This window comes from Pristiophorus japonicus, chromosome 1 (genome assembly GCF_044704955.1).
Source record: "Pristiophorus japonicus isolate sPriJap1 chromosome 1, sPriJap1.hap1, whole genome shotgun sequence".
NCBI classification, from domain to species: Eukaryota; Metazoa; Chordata; class Chondrichthyes; family Pristiophoridae; genus Pristiophorus; species Pristiophorus japonicus.
The window spans coordinates 441360228-441379787 of NC_091977.1; the positions used below are offsets into that span (position 1 = coordinate 441360228).

General features: G+C 45.6%; 1 protein-coding gene and 1 long non-coding RNA gene across 3 annotated transcripts in view; one reads left to right on the top strand and one right to left on the bottom strand.

Moving 5' to 3' along the window:
* Positions 1-10514: 10514 nt before the first annotated feature.
* The window catches only part of LOC139275800 (uncharacterized), a 172392-nt gene continuing 163346 nt past the window's right edge, over positions 10515-19560 (top strand). Inside the window, exon 1 of the long non-coding RNA XR_011595759.1 lies at positions 10515-10591. This is a non-coding gene — a long non-coding RNA (uncharacterized lncRNA). The remainder of the gene's footprint in view (positions 10592-19560) is intronic.
* colec12 (collectin sub-family member 12) overlaps positions 10940-19560 on the bottom strand; it is a 416325-nt gene continuing 407704 nt past the window's right edge. For both annotated transcript variants that reach the window (XM_070892992.1, XM_070893000.1), the window contains 2 exons: positions 19162-19304; positions 10940-14769 (listed from right to left, as the gene is read on the bottom strand). In XM_070892992.1, coding sequence (XP_070749093.1) covers positions 14753-14769; positions 19162-19304 — 160 coding nt within the window. In that variant the 3' untranslated portion in view covers positions 10940-14752. The remainder of the gene's footprint in view (positions 14770-19161; positions 19305-19560) is intronic.

A 19560-nucleotide genomic window follows, 5' to 3' on the forward strand; every position in this document is an offset into this window, starting at 1 on the left:
GATAATGTACGTTGCGATCATTGTCCCTCAAATTCAGTTTTATTTGCTTGCAATGATCAGAATTCTTTTCTCCCTAAATTGGCCAAGCAGATTTTTAATCTGTTTGCCTCTCCCAGGAGATCAAATGGTTATAGGTAGGTGATTATTATTGTGGGTGATATTGTCTTGTTGCAACACAGCTGAATGGGACAAACTTGATCTGGTCTTTATCTGTCTGCCTTTTTCATATATTTATATATAAGAGCAAAGACTCAGGAATATATATAATGTAAGATAATGCATATTGCAATGTGAAAGATAAAACATGTACAACGGTTAAAAAGTAAAAATATGGGTATGATTATGCACCATTCATTAAAACATTCCAGTGTCTCTGGGCTCAATTTTCCCCAAGCCCATTTTCTGGCATATTGCCAGAGTTACACCAGGTTTTCTAGGCCAGAAATGCGGCAAAAATATTTTGCCAAAGTTTCCCCGATGTATAATTCGAATTTGGCGCCGCGCAACATATCCTGTCGCCTTGGGGGTGGAGCCTGCTGTCTGCGCTAAAAAACAATGTCGTACCTTCTGCGCATGCACGAGAAAAAAAGTTACGTTTTTGTCGTCGTTCCAATGGACGCGCATGCTCAGTACAGCTCGGATTTGGCAATCGGCCATTTTTAAAGAGCCAGTTGTGTGTGAGAAGCATTGGAAAAATCACAGCTGGAGCAATACAAGATGCAATGCGGAGCAAGGACCAAGAATTTCTTACAGGAAGAAGTGGAGGCACTAGTTACTGTGATTGAGAACAGATGGCAGGAGCTGGATACCAGCAGAGGTCACGTAAAAGTTCCACCAGAAGAAATGAAGAAACGCTAGAACCAAGTTGCAGAAGATTACTGTGCACTGGTGAACACCACAAGATCTGGAAGCCAGTGTAAAAAGAAATGGCAGGACCTTGGTAAAGTAAGTAGTGTAAGTAATATTTTCATTTATTCAATGCAATTATAAATGCGACCAGTTGTATATGACACCCTTGCTAAAAAGTTGCATTTTCATCTTTGCAGAGGAAAGGTGAAATACAACAAAAGGGAAAGAACTCGAACAGGAGGAGGCCCGGCAAATCTGTAACCACTGACACCTTTGGAAGAGAGAGTCGCTGCTATGATGGGTCCTGCCTGGAAAAAAGCAACAGCCACTGCACAAGCTGGGCCCACACTCGAGCGAGAGGGTAATATTTTGTTCCTGTGGTGGCCAATGGTTGCCGACTGAGAGCATCCACACAGTTTTCGGTGCCTGGCCTGCGTGGATGGTTTAGTTATACGCTGATAGCGCGAGTGCCCATCTTTGTATGCGAGCTGAGGCACTAGTATTTATCCCCTTGTTTTCAGCGAACAGGGATATGAGGGGCTTATGATCGGTTTCCAGCTCAAATTTGAGGCCAAACAGGTACTGATGCATTTTCATTACCCCGAACACACACGCTAATGCCTCTTTCTCAATCATGCTGTAGGCCCTCTCGGTCTTAGATAAGCTACTAGAGGCATAGGCGACAGGTTGCAACTTCCCCGCAGCGTTAGCTTGTCGTAATACACACCCGAATCCGTACGACGACACATCACATACTAGCACAAGTCTTTTACACGGGTTATACAATACAAACAGCTTGTTGGAGCATAACATGTTTCTGGCTTTCGCAATTACTTGTTTTTTTCCCCATTCCCAGTTCTTACCTTTACACAATAACATATAGGGGCTCTAAGAGGGTGCTTAACCCCGGCAGGAATTTACCAAAACAGTTGAGGAGTCCCAGGAATGACCGCAGCTCCTTGACGTTCTGTGGCCTGGGCGTGTTCCTGATAGCCTCTGTCTTGGCGTCTGTGGGTCGAATGCCGTCCGCCGCGACCTTTCTCCCCAAAAACTCCACTTTTGTTGCCATGAAGATGCATTTCAACCTCTTCAGCCGCAGCCCTACGCGATCCAGTCGCTGGAGGACCTCCTCCAGGTTTTGTAGGTGCTCGACGGTGTCCCGACCCGTGATCAATATATCATCCTGAAAAACCACCATGCGTGGTACCGACTTGAGTAGGCTCTCCATGTTTCTCGGGAAGATCGCTGCAGCCGACCGAATTCCAAACGGGCATCTGTTGTAGATGAACAGTCCCTTGTGCGTGTTGATGCAGGTGAGGCCCTTCGAAGACTCCTCCAGCTCCTGCGTCATATAGGCCAAAGTCAAGTCGAGCTTGGTGAACGTCTTGCCTCCTACCAGCGTCGCAAATAGGTCGTCTGCCTTAGGTAATGGGTATTGGTCCTGTAGCGAGAAACGATTAATAGATACTTTATAATCGCCCCAAATCCTGACCGTGCCATCACCTTTGAGTACTGGAATAATTGGGCTGGCCCACTTGCTGAATTCCACTGGAGAGATGATGCTCTCGCGTTGCAGCCTATCCAGCTCGATTTCCATTCTCTCCCTCATCATGTGAGGTACCGCTCGCGCCTTGTGGTGAATGGGTCATGCCTCTGGGACCAAGTGGATCTGCACCTTCGCCCTGGAAAAGTTTCCAATGCCTGGCTCAAAAAGGGAAAGAAATTTGTTAAGAACCTGGGTACATGAGGCCTCGTTGACATGTGATAGCGCTCGGATGTCATTCCAGTTCCAGCGGATTTTGCCCAGCCAACTCCTTCCAAGCAGTGCGGGGCCATCACCCAAGACAATCCAGAGTAGCAGTTTGTGCAACGTGCCCTCGTAGGTGACCTTGACCATAGCGCTGCCCAGGACAGTGATAAGCTCTTTGGTGTACGTTCTCAGTTTCTTGTGGATGGGGCTCAGGGCTGGACTGAGTGCCTTGTTGCACCACAGTCTCTCAAGTATCTTTTTACTCATGCTGGATTGGCTAGTGCCAGTGTCCAGTTCCATGGCTACGGGTAAGCCATTCAATTTTTACATTTAGTATTATAGGTGGACATTTCATCGAAAATGTGTGCACCCCGTGTACGTCAGCATCTGCCTCCTCTCTCTGAGGCTTGAAATTGCTTTGTTCCACCATGGACCGATCTTCCTTTGCCACGTGGTGGCTAGCAGGTTTTGCAGAGTTTGCAGCTTATCTGCAAGCTCGTTGGAGGTGCCCCATTGTTCCACAGCTCTTGCAAACATACCCTTTGAAGCGGCATGAATAGGCTGAATGGAAGCCTCCACAACGCCAACAAGGTGTGAATTGCCTTGCATTCATCCTTTGTTGTGGACTCTGAGTCAGCTGGGTCACCTGAGGCCTGCTGGCAGTTGCAGACTCGTGGTTTCTGCCCTGTATATTTCTGCTCGCAAACACAGTTCCAGTTAATTTATGAACATTGCTAGCACTTGTGTGCTGAGAGATTTGTTTGGTGTTATCACTGGTGGACATAAATGCCTGTGTTATTGCAATGGCCTTACTGAGGGTCAAAAGTTTTCATAGTATGGTCTCGTGGCCAATGCACAGTACACAAAAGTCTCTGAGCATTTGCTTCAGGTAACCATCAAACTCACATTGTCCTGCAAATTGCCTTAGCTCGGCGACGTAGCTCACCATTTCCTGACCTTCAAATCGCTGGCACGTGTAGAACCAATACCTCGCCATCAGCATGCTCTCCCTCGGGTTAAGATGCTCCCGAACCAGTGTACGCAGCTTCTCATACGACTTATCTGTGGGTTTCACCGGAGCCAGAAGATTCTTCATGAGGCTGTAGGTCGGTACCCCGCAGACCGTGAGGAGGACCGCTCTCCTTTTTGCAGCGCTTCCTTCTCCGTCCAGCTTGTTGGCTACAAAGTCCTGGTCTAGCTGTTCGACATAGGCTTCCCAGTCCTCACCCTCCGAAAACTTCTCCAGGATGCCCACAGTTTGCTGCATCTTTGCGTTGGATTTGTGTACTCGTCGCCAGTTATTGTGTTCCTAACACAGATGAGACTGTACACAGGGAGGTTAAAGTAACAGTGACCTCAGTCTTTGTAAGACACTCCAGAGTGAGGAACAGACCTTTGGGGCCAGCTGATATACAGTGCTCCCAAGGGATCCCAGTATCTTCAGTATCCCCTTGGGACTTCAGGGGATGCACTTCCTGGTGGCGGAACATGGGAGTGCATGCTTTACAAATACACAACAGATAAGTCCTACAAATTCATCGTGGCCCTTCAAATCAACCTGCTGCTTGGCCTGCGATGCCCCTTTCTCTGCTGCTAACCATTTGACTGTTCTGTTATATGTTACAGAATTTGAAGTTAACCCTGACAATGCAGAAGAAGATTCAGATGAGAATGAGGCTGAAGAGGAGAACATCTTCCAATCCAACCCTCCAGACCATGGGGGGGAGTGGAAGAGGATGGAGCCGGATGACCTCCCACTGTTGTAGTGAATATGGAGGAGGTGCTGCTCATGGAGGTGCCAGCCCCTTCCGTGATGAGTGATTTGAGTGCTGGTGGGACATTCCATGGTTTTCCAATTGCGGGTTCCAGTGGTGTGATGCAGTGAGGCACACCCAGGGCCCCACCGTCCCAGGCTGCGGGTTCCAGTGGTGGGCCACAATCCACATCCATGGGGAGGAGGGGAAGGAGAGCTCGACCATGCTCTCCTGAGATGCAGGATGTAACAGATGTGATTCAGATGATGTCATTGAGCTTACCCGATCACTCCTGGACACCGTCAGTGGGGTGAGTGATGAGGTAGCGGGACTGTTGGGAGAAGTAACAAGACTCTCAGGAGAAATAGGAACGATATCCAGGACCATCAGTGAGGGAATAGTGGCCATGAGGGAGGGAATGTCAGAGGTAATGCAAACCACGTCACTGGCCATGAGGGAGGGTATGTCAGAGGTAGTGCAAACCACGGCAGCGGCCATTAGGGAAGGAATGTTGCAGGCCGCTGAGACACTGTCAGGGTGCATGAGGGACGTCATGTTGGAGTTAGCTGCTGCAATAAGGGAACACGCCCAGACTCCGTGCCCATTGACAGAATCAACTGCCACTCCCACTGCAATCCCCACACCAACCTCTGAAGAGCCCAAAGCCGGGCCCTCCAACTTGCCACCAGATGCTGATGCCCCCCACCCTCAAGAGGTACGCAGTACCCAATATGTTAGAAGGAATAAGCTTGGTACCAAGCCCAGAAACACTGCACCACCGCCCAGGGTGAGGGGTGGTGGAGAGTCCGAGACCAAGCGCAGTGAGCGGTCTGAGAATAAGGGGGATGAGAGATGGGTGCAGCCGCTGTTGTTGTTGTTGTTATTGTTGTTATTATTATTGTTACTGTTGTAACTGTTCTCAAATTAAGTTTTTGTAAGTTATGTAAATTTACAAGTTTATAAGTGATCTTAAAGTTTTTGAGTGATCTTAAAGTGAAGTTTGATACAAGAATAATTTTATTAAAATTAAGTTATTATAAACTTTTGAATAAAATATATTTTACATTAAAACTGAATCATGTTCCATTAACACAACACAACATTACAGAACAGCTCCAAACAATAAACATGTCCATGTGGAATAGTTGTCACTGAGCCCTCAGGCATCAGTAAAGCGTTCACGGATAAACTGCTCGCATAAGGCTTGAGCAATTGTTACAGGAGCATGCTGGCCCGCCCTCCTCCACCATTGTGCTCTGGCCTCAGGCACTTGCATGACTTCCTCATCCTCCTCCTCCTCCTCCTCCTCCTGCTCGTCACCTACATCTTCCACATCATTATCATCAGCCACTCTCACTGCAGATGGGTCTTCCACTACCAAGTACTGCTGCCTCATGATGGCTAAGTTATGCAGCCTGCAGCACACAACAGTGAACTGACCGACAATCTCAGGGGAGTACAGCAAGTAGCCTCCGGAATGGCCCAGGCATCGGAAACGCTGTTTCAAGATGCCAATGGTCCTCTCTATAATGCTGCGTGTCACAATGTGCGACATGTTGTATTGATGGTCAGCTTCCGTCCAGGTTACGCGTAGGGGCGTCATGAGCCAGGTGGTGAGGCCATACCCTTTATCTTCCAGTAGCCAGCTCTGCCCTTCTGGCTGCTGCTGAAACATGGCAGATATAACGCTGTCGCGCAGGATGAACACATCATGGGTGTTGCCAGGGTATCTTGCATCGACTGACATGATGCGATGCATATCGTCACACACGAGCTGCACATTAATGAACTGGAAGCCTTTTCTATGCCTGTACATCTTGGAATCCTGAAAATGTGCTCGTAAGGCACTGTGGGTACAATCAATGCAGCCCTGTGCCTTTGGGAAGCCAGCAATCCTGGAGAAGCCGACAGCCCTGTCATGGATTTCTTGGATGGTCATTGGGAACTTGATGAAGTCATTCCTCCACGCATATAGTGCAGTCGTGACCTGGCAAATGGAGACATGTGTTGCATGCTGAGAGATGGTGCATCCATCCCCAGTTATAGCTTGAAACGATCCGGAGGCATAGAATGAAAGTACAGCTGTAACCTTCAGTTCAACTGACGAAGCAGTCCTCCTGATGCTTCTCGGCTGCAGGTCTGCTTTCACCAACTCACAGATCTCACAGACAATTTCTTTGCGGAAACGCAGCCTTCTGACACAGTCTGCATCACTCAGGTGCAGGTACGAACACCTGTCTCGATATACCCAAGGTAGGAAAGGCCTCCTGCCCAGCACCCTACGGGCTCTGATGTTCCTGATGCGATGAGCTCTAATCAATTGTCTCCTACATAGCACCATGATGCAGAAGGCTCGCACAAGGTATGGCATTGTCAGTATTGCCCCCATACTTAAAGTTGAACTATCAAAGAAGCTCAAAATGGCAGGAAAGCAGGTAGCACAGGTTCGCAGTTCTCTTTCTCCCCAAGATCTGGATGGATGGACCACACCCAAACGTCTTGTGACCTCTCCTCCCCCGCACCCCCCCCGCCTTGAGTCTTGTGATCTCTCTGTCCCTCCCCCTCCCCGGGCTACATGCTGTAAGATCGGCTATCTCTCTCCCTCCACAGGCTACAAGCCGTAAGATCGACTCTCTCTCTCCAACCCCTTCCCTGGGCTACAAGCCGTACGATCGGCTATCTCTCTCTCCGCTCTTCTCTTACCCCCTCCGCTCCCCCACGGCTTGTTTTGTAGCCGAACCCCGAGCTGCTGTGTCCGGGCGCGAGGTCGATTCTACCGGCCAAACCTACAACCCTCCAGGCCTTCTTCAAGGTGGCGTGTGAGTGAGTAAAAAAATGAGAATACTTGTGAAATCCAACAAATTTACACTTCTATATTGACAGGTAAAAAAAAGTAGAACTTTATTATTGATTTTGACAGTGTTCTTGACTCCCTCCAAAATTTTAAATCAAAGATTTTGGACAATGGCATCTTTCAGCGCAAATTTGTGAATGTGCGCTAGTTTTCTTAACTCACCAGAAAGTTTTACGTGAGTGGCCAGATACACCAACGTAATAGAAGAAAATGTTGGCCAAAGTGCGAACAATTGTAAAAACCAGCGCAGACATGAGGGAACGCCCCATATGACATTAAAAAAAACTGGCCTAGAAAAATCGTAACTAAGTCAGTTACGCCGGCGCAGATCGCAGGGGGAAAGTTTCAAAAAAATAAATACGCCAAAAATTTGACTCAATACGCCAAAAAAAGCAGCCTACTCCAAAAAAACGGCGCAAATCATTGGGGAAAATTGAGCCCTCTATTTCTAAATAATTAAAAAGACTTGTATTTTTATAGTGCCATTCATGACCTCGGGACGTCATAAAACTCTTTACAGCCAATCTAGTACTTTTGAATGGTTGTCGCTGTTGTAATGTAGGAAATGCAGCAACCAATATGTGCACAGCAAGGTCCAACAAACAGCAATGAGACAGTGACTAGATAATATGTTTTTAGTGATATTGGTTGAGGGATAAATATTGGCCCTGCTCTTCATTGAAGTAATGTCATGGGATCTTTTATATCCACTTGAGAGGGCAGATGGCGCCTCATATGTCCCTGAGGGAGTGCTGCACTGTCGGAGGTGCCATCTTTTAGATGAGATGTTAAACTGAGGCGCCATCTGCCCTCTCAGGTGGAGTGTTATTCTAGATTTTGTGCTCAAGTCTCTGGAGTGGGATGTGAACCCACAACCTTGTGAATCAGCGCCACGTTTGCTCTTCTCAGCATCCCACCCTGTCCATTGTTTTATGTCCAGTCCCCATTCATCAGCTTTCTTCAGGTCACACATCTTGTGTTTAACTTGCAGTAAAATTGCTGAATCAGAACATTTAGATTTCCTTTTTGGCCTAAATGAATTTAAAGAAAATTCTTCTTTCAGTTGCTTCATTTTTCTTACACATCTAATTGATACCAATCACCAATGTGCTCTGTACTTTTTTGGGGGGCCGCGTGACCCCTTTAACAGGCTGCATGGCCCATTCAAAATACCGTGCATGTGCGGTTTTTCCATTTAATAGCTGTGCTGGACCTTCAGAGCGCTGAGGGGAACATTGCCTATCACCTCATCTTTTTTGCTGGTTACATCCTTACTCCTTCTTTATCTAATAATGTTCTTGGCCTACACTGGAACTTCCACATTTTGTGCATTGAGAAAACTTTCTCCAAGAAGCTCAGGTGCCCCTTTAATGCCATGCAGATCTTTTCTCTTCAATAACTCTTAGCTGTCGATAAAGCGCAAGACTGTCCAAGATTTGTATGAAGGTTTAATATTTGGTGAGGTTTTTCTAACACCTCTTTCATACATAGCTAGAGAGCTTTAGAGAGAGCAGGGCAGTGGAATTATTTTTTGATTGCTCCAGCAAAGGCGAGCACAGACCCAGTGGGCTGAATGGCCTCCTTCTGTGATGTAAGCTTCTATGGTTCTATATTTCCACTCTTAGAAAAAGCTCATTGTCTGATAACCAATCCGTCTCTCACTTCCAGCATCCTACTTCTCTCTCTCTAGCAAATGTTCTCATCCCTCTCTAATTGATCAATGCCATTGTGGTCAGTGCTCTCTTAATTTGCAAATACACCATCCTACATATCTGTCCTCCTCCTTGCTTCTTTAATGTGTTAAAATCAAGATTCATTGCACCATCTACTCCAACTCACTCTTTCCAGGGCATCAAAATAGTGGAACTCCTTACCTCCTTGCATCTGCAAATAAGGAGCCGATCACCTGTTTGAGGCCCCAACTGCAAGATTGGACTGCCCAGAGGTCCCTGGCCCCCAATTCTCTCACCCCCGATCTCCCTCTGCCCCCGAATTTCGATTCCCCCCCAGCCTCTGATTTTCCATCCTGACCTCCGATTTCCCGATCTCTGATCCCTTCTCGATCTGATTCCCCCGTCCTCCGATCACCCCCGGCCTCCGATCTTCCCCCTCCCTGGCCTCTATTTCCCCCGGGCTTCCAATCATCCTCCCCGGCCTCCGTTTCATGTCTACAACAGCTTGATGGAAATGAGGCCTGAGGCACAACATCGGGGACACCTCAGGGCTCACTGTTTAGGTGCAAGGATTGTACCCCCTATGGACGTGCTGCTATGTTTCCACTCAATGGACCCAAAATTGGCCAGGAGTTGCTCCATTTTCTTAAAAGGAGTATCTTAAAAATCCCTATTTTGCACATTCAATTTGCGCCAGTGTAAGTGAGTTAGTTAGGATTTTTTTAGTTTAGTTTAGTTTTTTTCAAAAGGGGCCGTTACCAGCCACCTATGCCAGATTTGCCATTTAAGTCACTTTGGACAGCTAATAGTTGCTCCAAACTAACTTAGACCAGCGTATGTGGCCACTTGTGGCTGCACAGAAAACCCTTGCGGAGAGTTAAGAAATCAACGCAGGTAGCCAGAGATAGGGGCAACAAGGGAAGCGGAGAGGACCTTACAAAGCACTAAACAAAGCACAACATCATTCAAGAAGCATAAAAACCATCAAGAAGAAATAAGAAATAAAACTTAAGTCCTATTTTCCTAACTCGGGCCCGGGAAGTCAGCCGGCTGGCCGGTGTGAGAGGCCACTCGGCCGGGGATAGGTGCGGGTTGGACAACCGGGCGGGAGAGCACAGGGAACTCGCTCTCTCTCTGACTGATTCTCTCTGACTCTCTCTCTGACTATTCCAGTGATCTGACTCTCTCTCTCTGACTATTCCAGCAATCTGACTCTCTCTCTTTGACTCTCTCTCTGATTGATTCTCTCTCACTCTCTCTCTCTCTGACTATTCCAGCGATCTGACTCTCTCTGACTGATTCTCTCTCACTCTCTCTCTCTCTATTACAGCGATCTGACTCTCTCGCTATTCCAGCGTTCTGACTCTCTCTGACTGATTCTCTCTCACTCTCTCTCTCTCTATTCCAGCGATCTGGCTCTCTCTGACTATTCCAGCAGCCAACCCGGCGCGCGTTGTGAGGCCACTCGGCTGGGGATAGGGGCAGGACGCATCAGGTCCCACGCTGCAGCACGGCTGGGGGCAGGAGCTACTGCGCATGCGCAAAACCTCCAGTGCGCATGCTGACGGCACTGTTTTTCGCGCAGTGCCCTAGCTTCGCCCCCTAATGGATAGACCACGCCGTGCCAAGTCATGGGAGAGGCCACAGAGTATCCAGAATCCGGGGAGATCTTTTCAGCACCATTTTCACCCTAGGAAGTCGCGCATCTCCGGTGAGTGTGCCGAAATAACAGGTGGGCCAAATTTGGGCCCAACATGTCTATTTGCTTCATTTCTTCCCTATAAGCAATCTAGATTACATTTAATTTTCTCCTATACAGAAAACATGAATATCAATATATATAAATATCTAGTCTGTTTGAAAGTACACTGCCTTTCAATTTAGAAAATGAGATAGTATTGATGTTTAGATAGGGTGAGATGAAGTAAGGTGGGAGGAGGCTCATGTGGAGCATAAACACTGGCAGAGACCTGTTGGCCAAATGGCCTGCTTCTGTGCTGTAAAATTCTGAGTTTGAGTAGAAGCCTACTAAGACTTGGACTAATCAACGCACATCCTGTTTAAATAAAATTATTTTTATTTCACAATTCCATGTGGGTTAGTTTTGGCTTTAGTCAATATTACAGATGTACTTGACAATAATGTAATACATGCCCTTATTGAGCCCACTGAAACTACACATAACAGTAAAAATTGACGATCGTGCATAGCTTTGTTTGGGACACTTGAAGGAATGTTTCAAAGAATTCTCACATGAAAGAGCACTCGGGGCAATGAATTTTGTTAAATTTGGCTTACTTTACTTAGACATAACATTAATAATGTTCCATTACTGAAGCAATTATGCAGCAAAGCCTTTTTTTCTTTAACTTTATGCTTATTTCTCTTTTTTCACGTACTTTCTTTGATTAAATGAATGGGCTCGAGATCTCCTCCTAGGTCTGAGCCAGAGCTGCTCTGTAGTTGGTTGGTTGGTTGGTTAGGGCTGTGTGAGTGTGGACTAGGATAACCAAATTTGTGATTTTTCCTCCCCTCGCTATGGAAAAGTGTCTGTGCTCTGCTTTGCAGCTTCCTACTATGGCAAGGTTAAGCTCAGAAAATCGTGGCTACAAAGCATTCTACACCACTCTGGTGTAAAGTGCGACATCACCACTGACACCTGGGAGACCCTGGCTGAAGACCACCCAAGGTGGTGAAAGTGCATCTGGGAGGGCGTTGAGCTCTTTGAGTCTCAACGCAAAGAGTATGAAGAGGCCAAGCGCAGGCAGCGGAAGGAGCGCGCGGCAAACCAGCCCCACCGACCCCTTCCCTCGACGAATGTCTGTCCCACCTGTAACAGGATCTGTGGCTCGCGTATCGGACTGTTCAGTCATCAAAGAACTCACTTTGGGAGTGGAAGCAAGTCTTCCTTGATTCTGAGGGACTGCCTATGATGATGATGATGATGATGATAAGAACATAAAGAACATAAGAATTAGGAACAGGAGTAGGCCATCTAGCCCCTCGAGCCTGCTCCGCCATTCAATAAGATCATGGCTGGTCTGGTCGTGGACTCAGCTCCACTTACCCGCCCTCTCCCCGTAACCCTTAATTCCCTTATTGCTTAAAAATCTATCTATCTTTGACTTGAAAACATTCAATGAGCCAGCCTCAACTGCTTCAATGATGATGATGGTGTGACGAGTTTTTCATTCCAGTGCACTCACTGACCCAGTATCATTACCACAGCAGAACTATTAGAAAATCAATTAAGTGATCAAGTAATCTTAATTACAATAAAATCTGTTTTGGGGATTTTTTTTCTGCAGTCAAATCTTGATAAGCACAAAATATGTTTTCAAATAAATGTTGGATCAGGATTGCAATTAAAACTTCTATGAAATGGGAGTCAATGGGAATAATATTGGAATTTTAACAGTAAATTTATCCAGGCTCCATTGTGCAAAGGTATTGAAAAAAATGTTGATACACTATGTTCAGTTACTATGCTGATCAAACTTTTGCAAATGTGAGTTAAAGGAGTTTGCACAAAGGGTCAAGCAGGGCTGCGCATTGTACCAACGCTCTTCTCGATCTTCCTTGCTGCAATGCTCCATCTCACTATCAACAAGCTCCCCACTGGAGTGGAACTAAATTATAGAACCTGTTCAACCTGCGTCGCCTCCAGGCTAGATCCAAGGTCGAGCCATCCTCTGTCATCGAACTACAGTACGTGGACGATGCCTGCGTCTGCGCACATTCAGAGGCCGAACTCCAAGCCATCGTCAACACGTTCACCGAGGCGTACGAGAGCATGGGCCTTACGCTAAACATCTGTAAGACAAAGGTCCTCCACCAACTTAACCCTGCCACACAGCACTGCCCCCCGGTCATCAAAATACATGGCTCAACCTTGGACAACATGGACCATTTTCCAGACCTCGGGAGCCTATTATCAGCAACGGCAGACATCGATGACGACGTCCAACACCGCCTCCAGTTTGCCAATACAGTCTTCGGTCGCCTGAGGAAGAGAATGTTTGAAGACCAGGATCTCAAATCTGGCACCAAGCTTATGGTCTACAGGGTAGTAGTGATACCTGCCCTCCTATATGGCTCAGAGACGTGGACTATATACAGCAGACACCTCAAAGCGCTGCCTCCACAAGATCCTGCAAATCCACTGGGAGATAGATGCACCAACATCAGGCCAACATCCCCAGCATCGAAGTGCTGACCACACTCGACCAGCTCCATTGGGCGGGCCACATCGTCTGCATGCCCTACACGAGACTCCCAAAGCAAGTGCTCTATTCGGAACACCTGCATGGCAAATGAGCCTCAGGTGAGCAGAGGAAATGCTTCAATGACACCCTCAAAGCCTCCTTGATAAAGTGTAATATCCTCACCGGCACCTGGGAATCCCTGGCCCAAGACTGCCCAAAGTGGAGGAAGAGCATCCGGGAGGGTGCTGAGCACCTCGAGTCTCATCGCCGAGAGCATGCAGAAACCAAGCGCAGACAGTGGAAGGAGCGTGTGGCAAACCAATCCCACCCACCCTTTCCTTCAACCAATGTCTATCCCACCTGTTACAGAGACTGTTAATTCCCACATTGGACTGTACAGCCAACTGCGAACTCACTTTTAGACTGGATGCAAATCTTCTTCGATTTCGAGGGACTGCCTATGACGATGATGATGATGATGATTTACATTGCTGGGTCAATAGACAATTGATGGCTGAACACTCTTTTGCAAATATTGACTGATTAAATGTGCTGAAGGCTGAATTTGAAGCCATGATGGACTCTTAAACAGACGCTTAACTAAGATTTTACTGTTAACAGTTGAGTTTAAAATGGAATTGTTCATAACCATACAAGTTTGTACTTCATTAAAAGAAAAAAATTCATAAGGGTGGCATTTCTGATTTTAAGACTGGGTCTTAAGGGATTTGCATTATCCTTTCAACTTCTTTTAAGCTGTGGAGGGCAGTAGCTTATGTGGTTCGATAGTTTCTTTGATTTCAGTTATGTTGTTTGATGATAAAGGAAGAGGTCCCCATTTGAGGTACCTTCTGAGATGTGCATGAAACTTGCTGCTGATATCAAAATATTACTTCATGGTCTGCAGGCACAGCGTTTTCCTTCCCATTTGGAATTACAGCAATTGTATTTGGAAATATCCTCTTAACAAGCTCTGCTTCCAGGTGATGTTATTTTGGTGGCATGAGGGCACTGTCAGTGTGGCTGCCCATCTGCTTAATTAAAATAATGCTCTTTTACTCATTGTAATAAAGTATAAAATAGATCATCTTTATAGTAGCTGGAAAGTAACAAAATAAGATCCAATTCCATCCCCATGCCTACATCTTATATTTGCTATTTTATTTGCTGATGTAACAGTGGAATAATTATTCCTTGATTGTATGCTAAACCAGATGCAGAAGGTTCAGTCGAAAAATTCCTGAAAATTGGATAGCTTTGTAAGCCTGTTACTAGGCAGAATGGTAAATATTTTTAAACACAAATTTTAACATAGATTTTCATATACTGACATAGGTATTTACGGAAAATAAAATAAAAAATTGCGTTCATATGGATTCTGTAATATATTTTCTTGCTTATTTCACTTTTAATAATTGTTATCAAATAATAGATATTCTTTACAGAATAAAGTTTTGGGCAACTTCAAATTAAAAGTTAAGGTGGGTCAAAGATTTAAGTTCCGATGCCCAGCATGAGGAAACGTTGTTTGGAAAGTTAGGTTAAAAGCTGTCATCTGACTCAGATTCAGAAGCTTCCTTTGGTAATCGGGGACCTGAAACTGAAGTCCACCTCCGATACTGGTCCGGTAATGTCTCTGCATGTGCTCTTTAGGACAATAAGGATAATCACCCTGAAAGTTGATCTGCAATGTGAAAAGACCAATGGTATGAATACATCTGGCTGCAGGAGAAGGTTTAATGAGCCAAAGTGGCAGCTTTATAGTTAGGCTTTCAACCCAACATTTCTGACTTGTGCACACAACAAAAAGGCAGACTGAGTTTATTCTGATCTAAAACCTGCATCCTAATACACGCTGTGCAGGGGTTAGTGTGCCTAGGTTTAATAATTCATTTCTGATTGCTGTATATAGTTCACTGGAGACTATCTGAGATGACTGCCATGCTCTCCTTTCTCTCCCAAAAGGCATAAAATACCATGTTGTTGGGCCAATGTGTATAGATACACACTACTAGTCAGATCTCTTTATAGGTTCATTAAGGAACAGAAGTTAAATGATACAGCAAGGTAGTGAATCATCACAAAGATGAAAATAATTAAATTAGAATCAGTTCATAATAGAATCATTGGGCCCAAGTTTTGGCCTCAGTTGCTCCTGATTTTTTGGAGCAACTGGTGTAGAACAGAGTATCTTAGAAATTCAAATTCTCGGCATTTAGTTTGCTCCAGTTCTAGTCAGTTAGAACAGTTACACTTTGGAACAGAATTTTTTTTTCAAAAGGGGGCGTGTCCGGCACTTACGCCTGTTTTCAAAGTTTCGGCAGTGAAAACTTACTCCATACTAACTTAGAATGGAGTAAGTGAAGATTTTTGTACGTTCGAAAAAACCTTGTCTATACTTTAGAAAATCAGGCGCAGGTTACAAATTAGGCATAGGGAATGGGGGGTGGGGGGGGTTTAAAGGGAAGTTTACAAACATTAAACACTTCAGTTTTACAAATAAAGAGCCATCATCAATAATAAATGATAAATACATCAATAAATCAACCAATAAATCAATCAAAAAAAATTAATAAAAATTAAAAAAAAAAAAAAATCAATAAATAAAACATTTTCTACTTACCGACTGCAGCACCGGGAGTCCTTCAACAGCGAGCTGGGATGGTCCCCCCAGTGTGTCTCTGTTAGTGTCTCGATCTGTCTGTCTGTCTGTGTGTGTCTCTCACTCTCTGTCTGTCAGTGTCTGTGTTTCTGACAGCGAGGGTAGGGGGAGAAGGAGGGGAGGGGGAGAAGGGGGGGAGGGAGAGAAGGGGGTGGGAGGGAGAGAAGGGGGTGGGAGGGGGAGAAGGGGGGAGAAGGGGGGGGAAGGAGAGAGGATGTAGGGAGGGAGGGAAGGAGAGAGGAGGGAGGGAAGGAGAGAGGAGGGGGAGGAGAGAGGGAAGGAGAGAGGGAAGGAGAGAGGAGAAAGGGAAGGAGAGAGGGAAGGAGAGAAGAGGGAGGGAGGGAAGGAGAGAGGGGGGGGGAGGGAGAGAAGGAGGCTGAACGGCTGGGCCCAAGACCCCGGGCTAGATTTACAGGTAGGTGGCGTCGGGTCTCAGCGGGGGGGGGGGGAGGAGAGAGAGCCGCAGAGGTCCGGAGGTGGGGGAGAGAGAGAGTCGCGGAGGTCCGGGGGGGTGAGAGAGAGTCGCGGAGGTCCGGGGGGGGAGAGAGAGTTGCAGAAGAGTCGCGAAGGTCGGGTCGCCGGGGGGGGGGGGGGGCGGGGTAGCGCGCATGTGCAGAGGTCCCGGCACTGTTTTCGGCGCAGGGACCTGGCTCTGCCCCCCACAGCTCGTGCTGCGCTGCGCCCGGCTGCAGAAGACCTGCAGGGAGCCGGAGAATAGGGACGTTTTTTTTAGGCGCACTTTCTGGCGCGAAAAACGGGCGTCCAGGTCCGGGCTGCGCCATTTTAGGTGCGTCCCGAAACTTGGGCCCATAGAATGGTTACAGCACAGAAGGCAGCCATTCGGCCCATTGAAGCCATGCTAGCTCTCTGCAGGAGCACTTCAGCTAGTCCCACTACCCTGCCCTTTCCCCCTAGCCCTGCAATTCTTTTTCTTTCAGTTACTTATCCAATTCCCTTTTGAAAGCCACAATTGAATCTGCCTCCACCATCCTTTCAGACAGTGAATTCCAGATCCTAACCACTCGCTGCGTAAAAAGCTTTTCCTCATGTCGCCTTTGGTTCTTCTGTCAATCACCTTAAATCTGTGTTCTCTGATTCTCAATCCTTCTGCCAATGGGAACAGTTTATATCTACTTTGTTTAGACTCCTCATGATTTTGAACACCTCCATCAAATCTCCTCTCAACCTTCGCTATTCTATGGAGAACAACCCCAGCTTCTCCAGTCTATCCACGTAACTGAATTCCCTCATCCCTGGAACCATTCTTGTAAATCTTTTCTGCACCCTCTCCAAGGTCTTCACATCCTTCCTAATGTGCCCAGAATTGGACACAATACTCCAGTTGAGACCGAACCAGTGTTTTATACAGGTTCATCATAACTTCCTTGCTTTTGTACTCCATGCCTCTATTTATGAAGCCCAGGATCCCGTATACTTTTTTAAAATTGCTTTCTCAACCTGCCCTGCCACCTTCAATGATTTGTGCACATATACCCCCAGGTCTCTGTGGTTCATGCACCTCCTTTAGAATTGTATCCTTTAGTTTATATTGCCTCTCCTCGTTTTTCCTACCAAAATGTATCACTTCGCACTTTTAAGCATTAAATTTCATCTGCCACGTGTCCACCCATTCCACCAGCCTGTCTATGTCTTCTTGAAGTCTATCACTATCCTCCTCATTGTTCATTATACTTCCAAATTTTGTGTCTGCTGCAAATTTTGAAATTGTGCACCCAAGTCTAATATATATCAAGAATAGCAGTGGTCCTAGTACTAACCTCAGGGGAACACCACTATATACCTTCTTCCAGTCTGAAAAACAACCGTTCACCACTACTCTTTGTTTCCTGTCACTTAGCCAATTTTGTATCCATGCTGCCACTGTCCCTTTTATACTATAGGCTGCAACTTTGCTGGCAAGCCTATTATGTAGTACTTTATCAAACGCCTTTTGGAAGTCCGTGAGCACCACATCAATTGCATTACCCTAATCAACCCTCTCTATTACTTCATCAAAAAACTCAATCAAGTTCGTTAAACACGATTTGTCTTTAACAAATCCATGCTGGCTTTCCTTAATTAATCCATACTTGTCCAAGTGGCTGTTAATGCTGTCCGTAATTATCGTTTCTAAAATCTTCCCCACTGCAGAGGTTAAACTAACTGGCCTGTAGCTGTTGGGTTTATCCTTACACCCTTTTTTGAATAAAGGTGCAACATTTGCAATTCTCTAGTCCTCTGGCACTAGCCCTGTATCCAAGGAGGATTGGAAGATTATGGCCAGTTTCTCTGCAATTTTCACCTTTACTTCTCTCAGCATCCTAAGTCAGCCTTTCTAGTACCTCATTATAATAGGAAATGCATGTACAGAAATGACTAAAAGCTAGTGGACAATTACAAAGAATAATTAAAAATGCTAAATGCCTTTACCTCAATGGGCTGGAATACAAAGGGGTGGAAGTTATGCTACAGCTGTATAAAGCTCTGATTAGACTGCAATTTGAAGTACTGCGTTCAGTTCTGGGCACTGCATCTCAGGAAGGATATACTGGCCTTGGAGAGTTTGCAGTGCAGATTCACTAGAATGACACCAGGTTTGAAAGGGTTAAATTATGATGACAGGTTGCATATATTAGGCTTGTATTGTCTTGAGTATAGAAAATTAAGGAGTGATCTAATTGAAGTGTTTAAGATGATTAAAGGATAGAGAGAAAGTATTTCCTCTGCTAGGGGAGTGCAGAACAAGGGGCATTACCTTAAAACTAGAGCTAGGCAGTTCAGGAGTGAGGTCAGAAAGCATCACCTTTGCTGATGGATTTCTGTGATTGACATGATATTGGATTTGCTCTGTAAAACTGGCAGATCTGCAACACAGATGATTTTGGATAGCTAATTTTCATGCATGCGGCAGTAAATTAGAGGACTGCTCTGCCACTGGCTAACACTATTGCAATTCAATACAGTCGCTGATTAACTATTTTGTTCTCAAATATAAGACTTTATCTGTTACTTAAGAGTTGCATAAAAAGTACATCTGGGAATTTTGATCAAAATACTTACTGTTTGCAACCCTGAATCCTGCTATTAGTTTTGAGCACTGTATTGAGCCTGCCTCCACTGCTCAGTGCAGTGAGTGGGGCTATGCTTAAAATGAAGTAGTGAGGACCAAGATAACTGACAGATCACTAAATTAAGGACAATGTTCTTGTTTCAGCACAGCAAGAATACTAAACCTTCACCCTATCACCCTGCGGCACCAAGTAAAATACTACCTGTTAGTAAGAGTAAGGGAAATAAGCTGCATAACAGTGTAACTTGGGAGGTCTGAGATCATTTTTTGTGAAGCATACTGCATTGTCTAGCTGCACAATAGAACCAGATCATTTAATGCAGAAATTCAAATGTAACATTCACCTTTGTCAACACTTTTCTCACAAATCAAGCCATTGAGGTCTGTGCAGAAGAAGTCGTTCCACAATGCACTATTAGCAAGACCTGCACAATCTTCCGTTGATGCTTCATGCTCCCAGTTATCAGGCTGCCCGGGCCTCCAGTTTCTTGAATAAAATAGCAATGCAAATGAATGTTAATGGTTTCATATATATATATATATCATCTGGAATTACTACAGTTACCTCAAATAGAATAATATCTGAGATGTTGATTTTCCAAAACTGAATTTGAAATGTTTGGAACAGCTAATTTAAATCGTTCTGAACATCCCTTTGAAATTAAGGGGTCAAGTTTCAGCCTGAGTTGCTCCTATTTTTTTGGAGCAACTAGTTTAGAATGGAGTATCTTAGAAATTGCAAG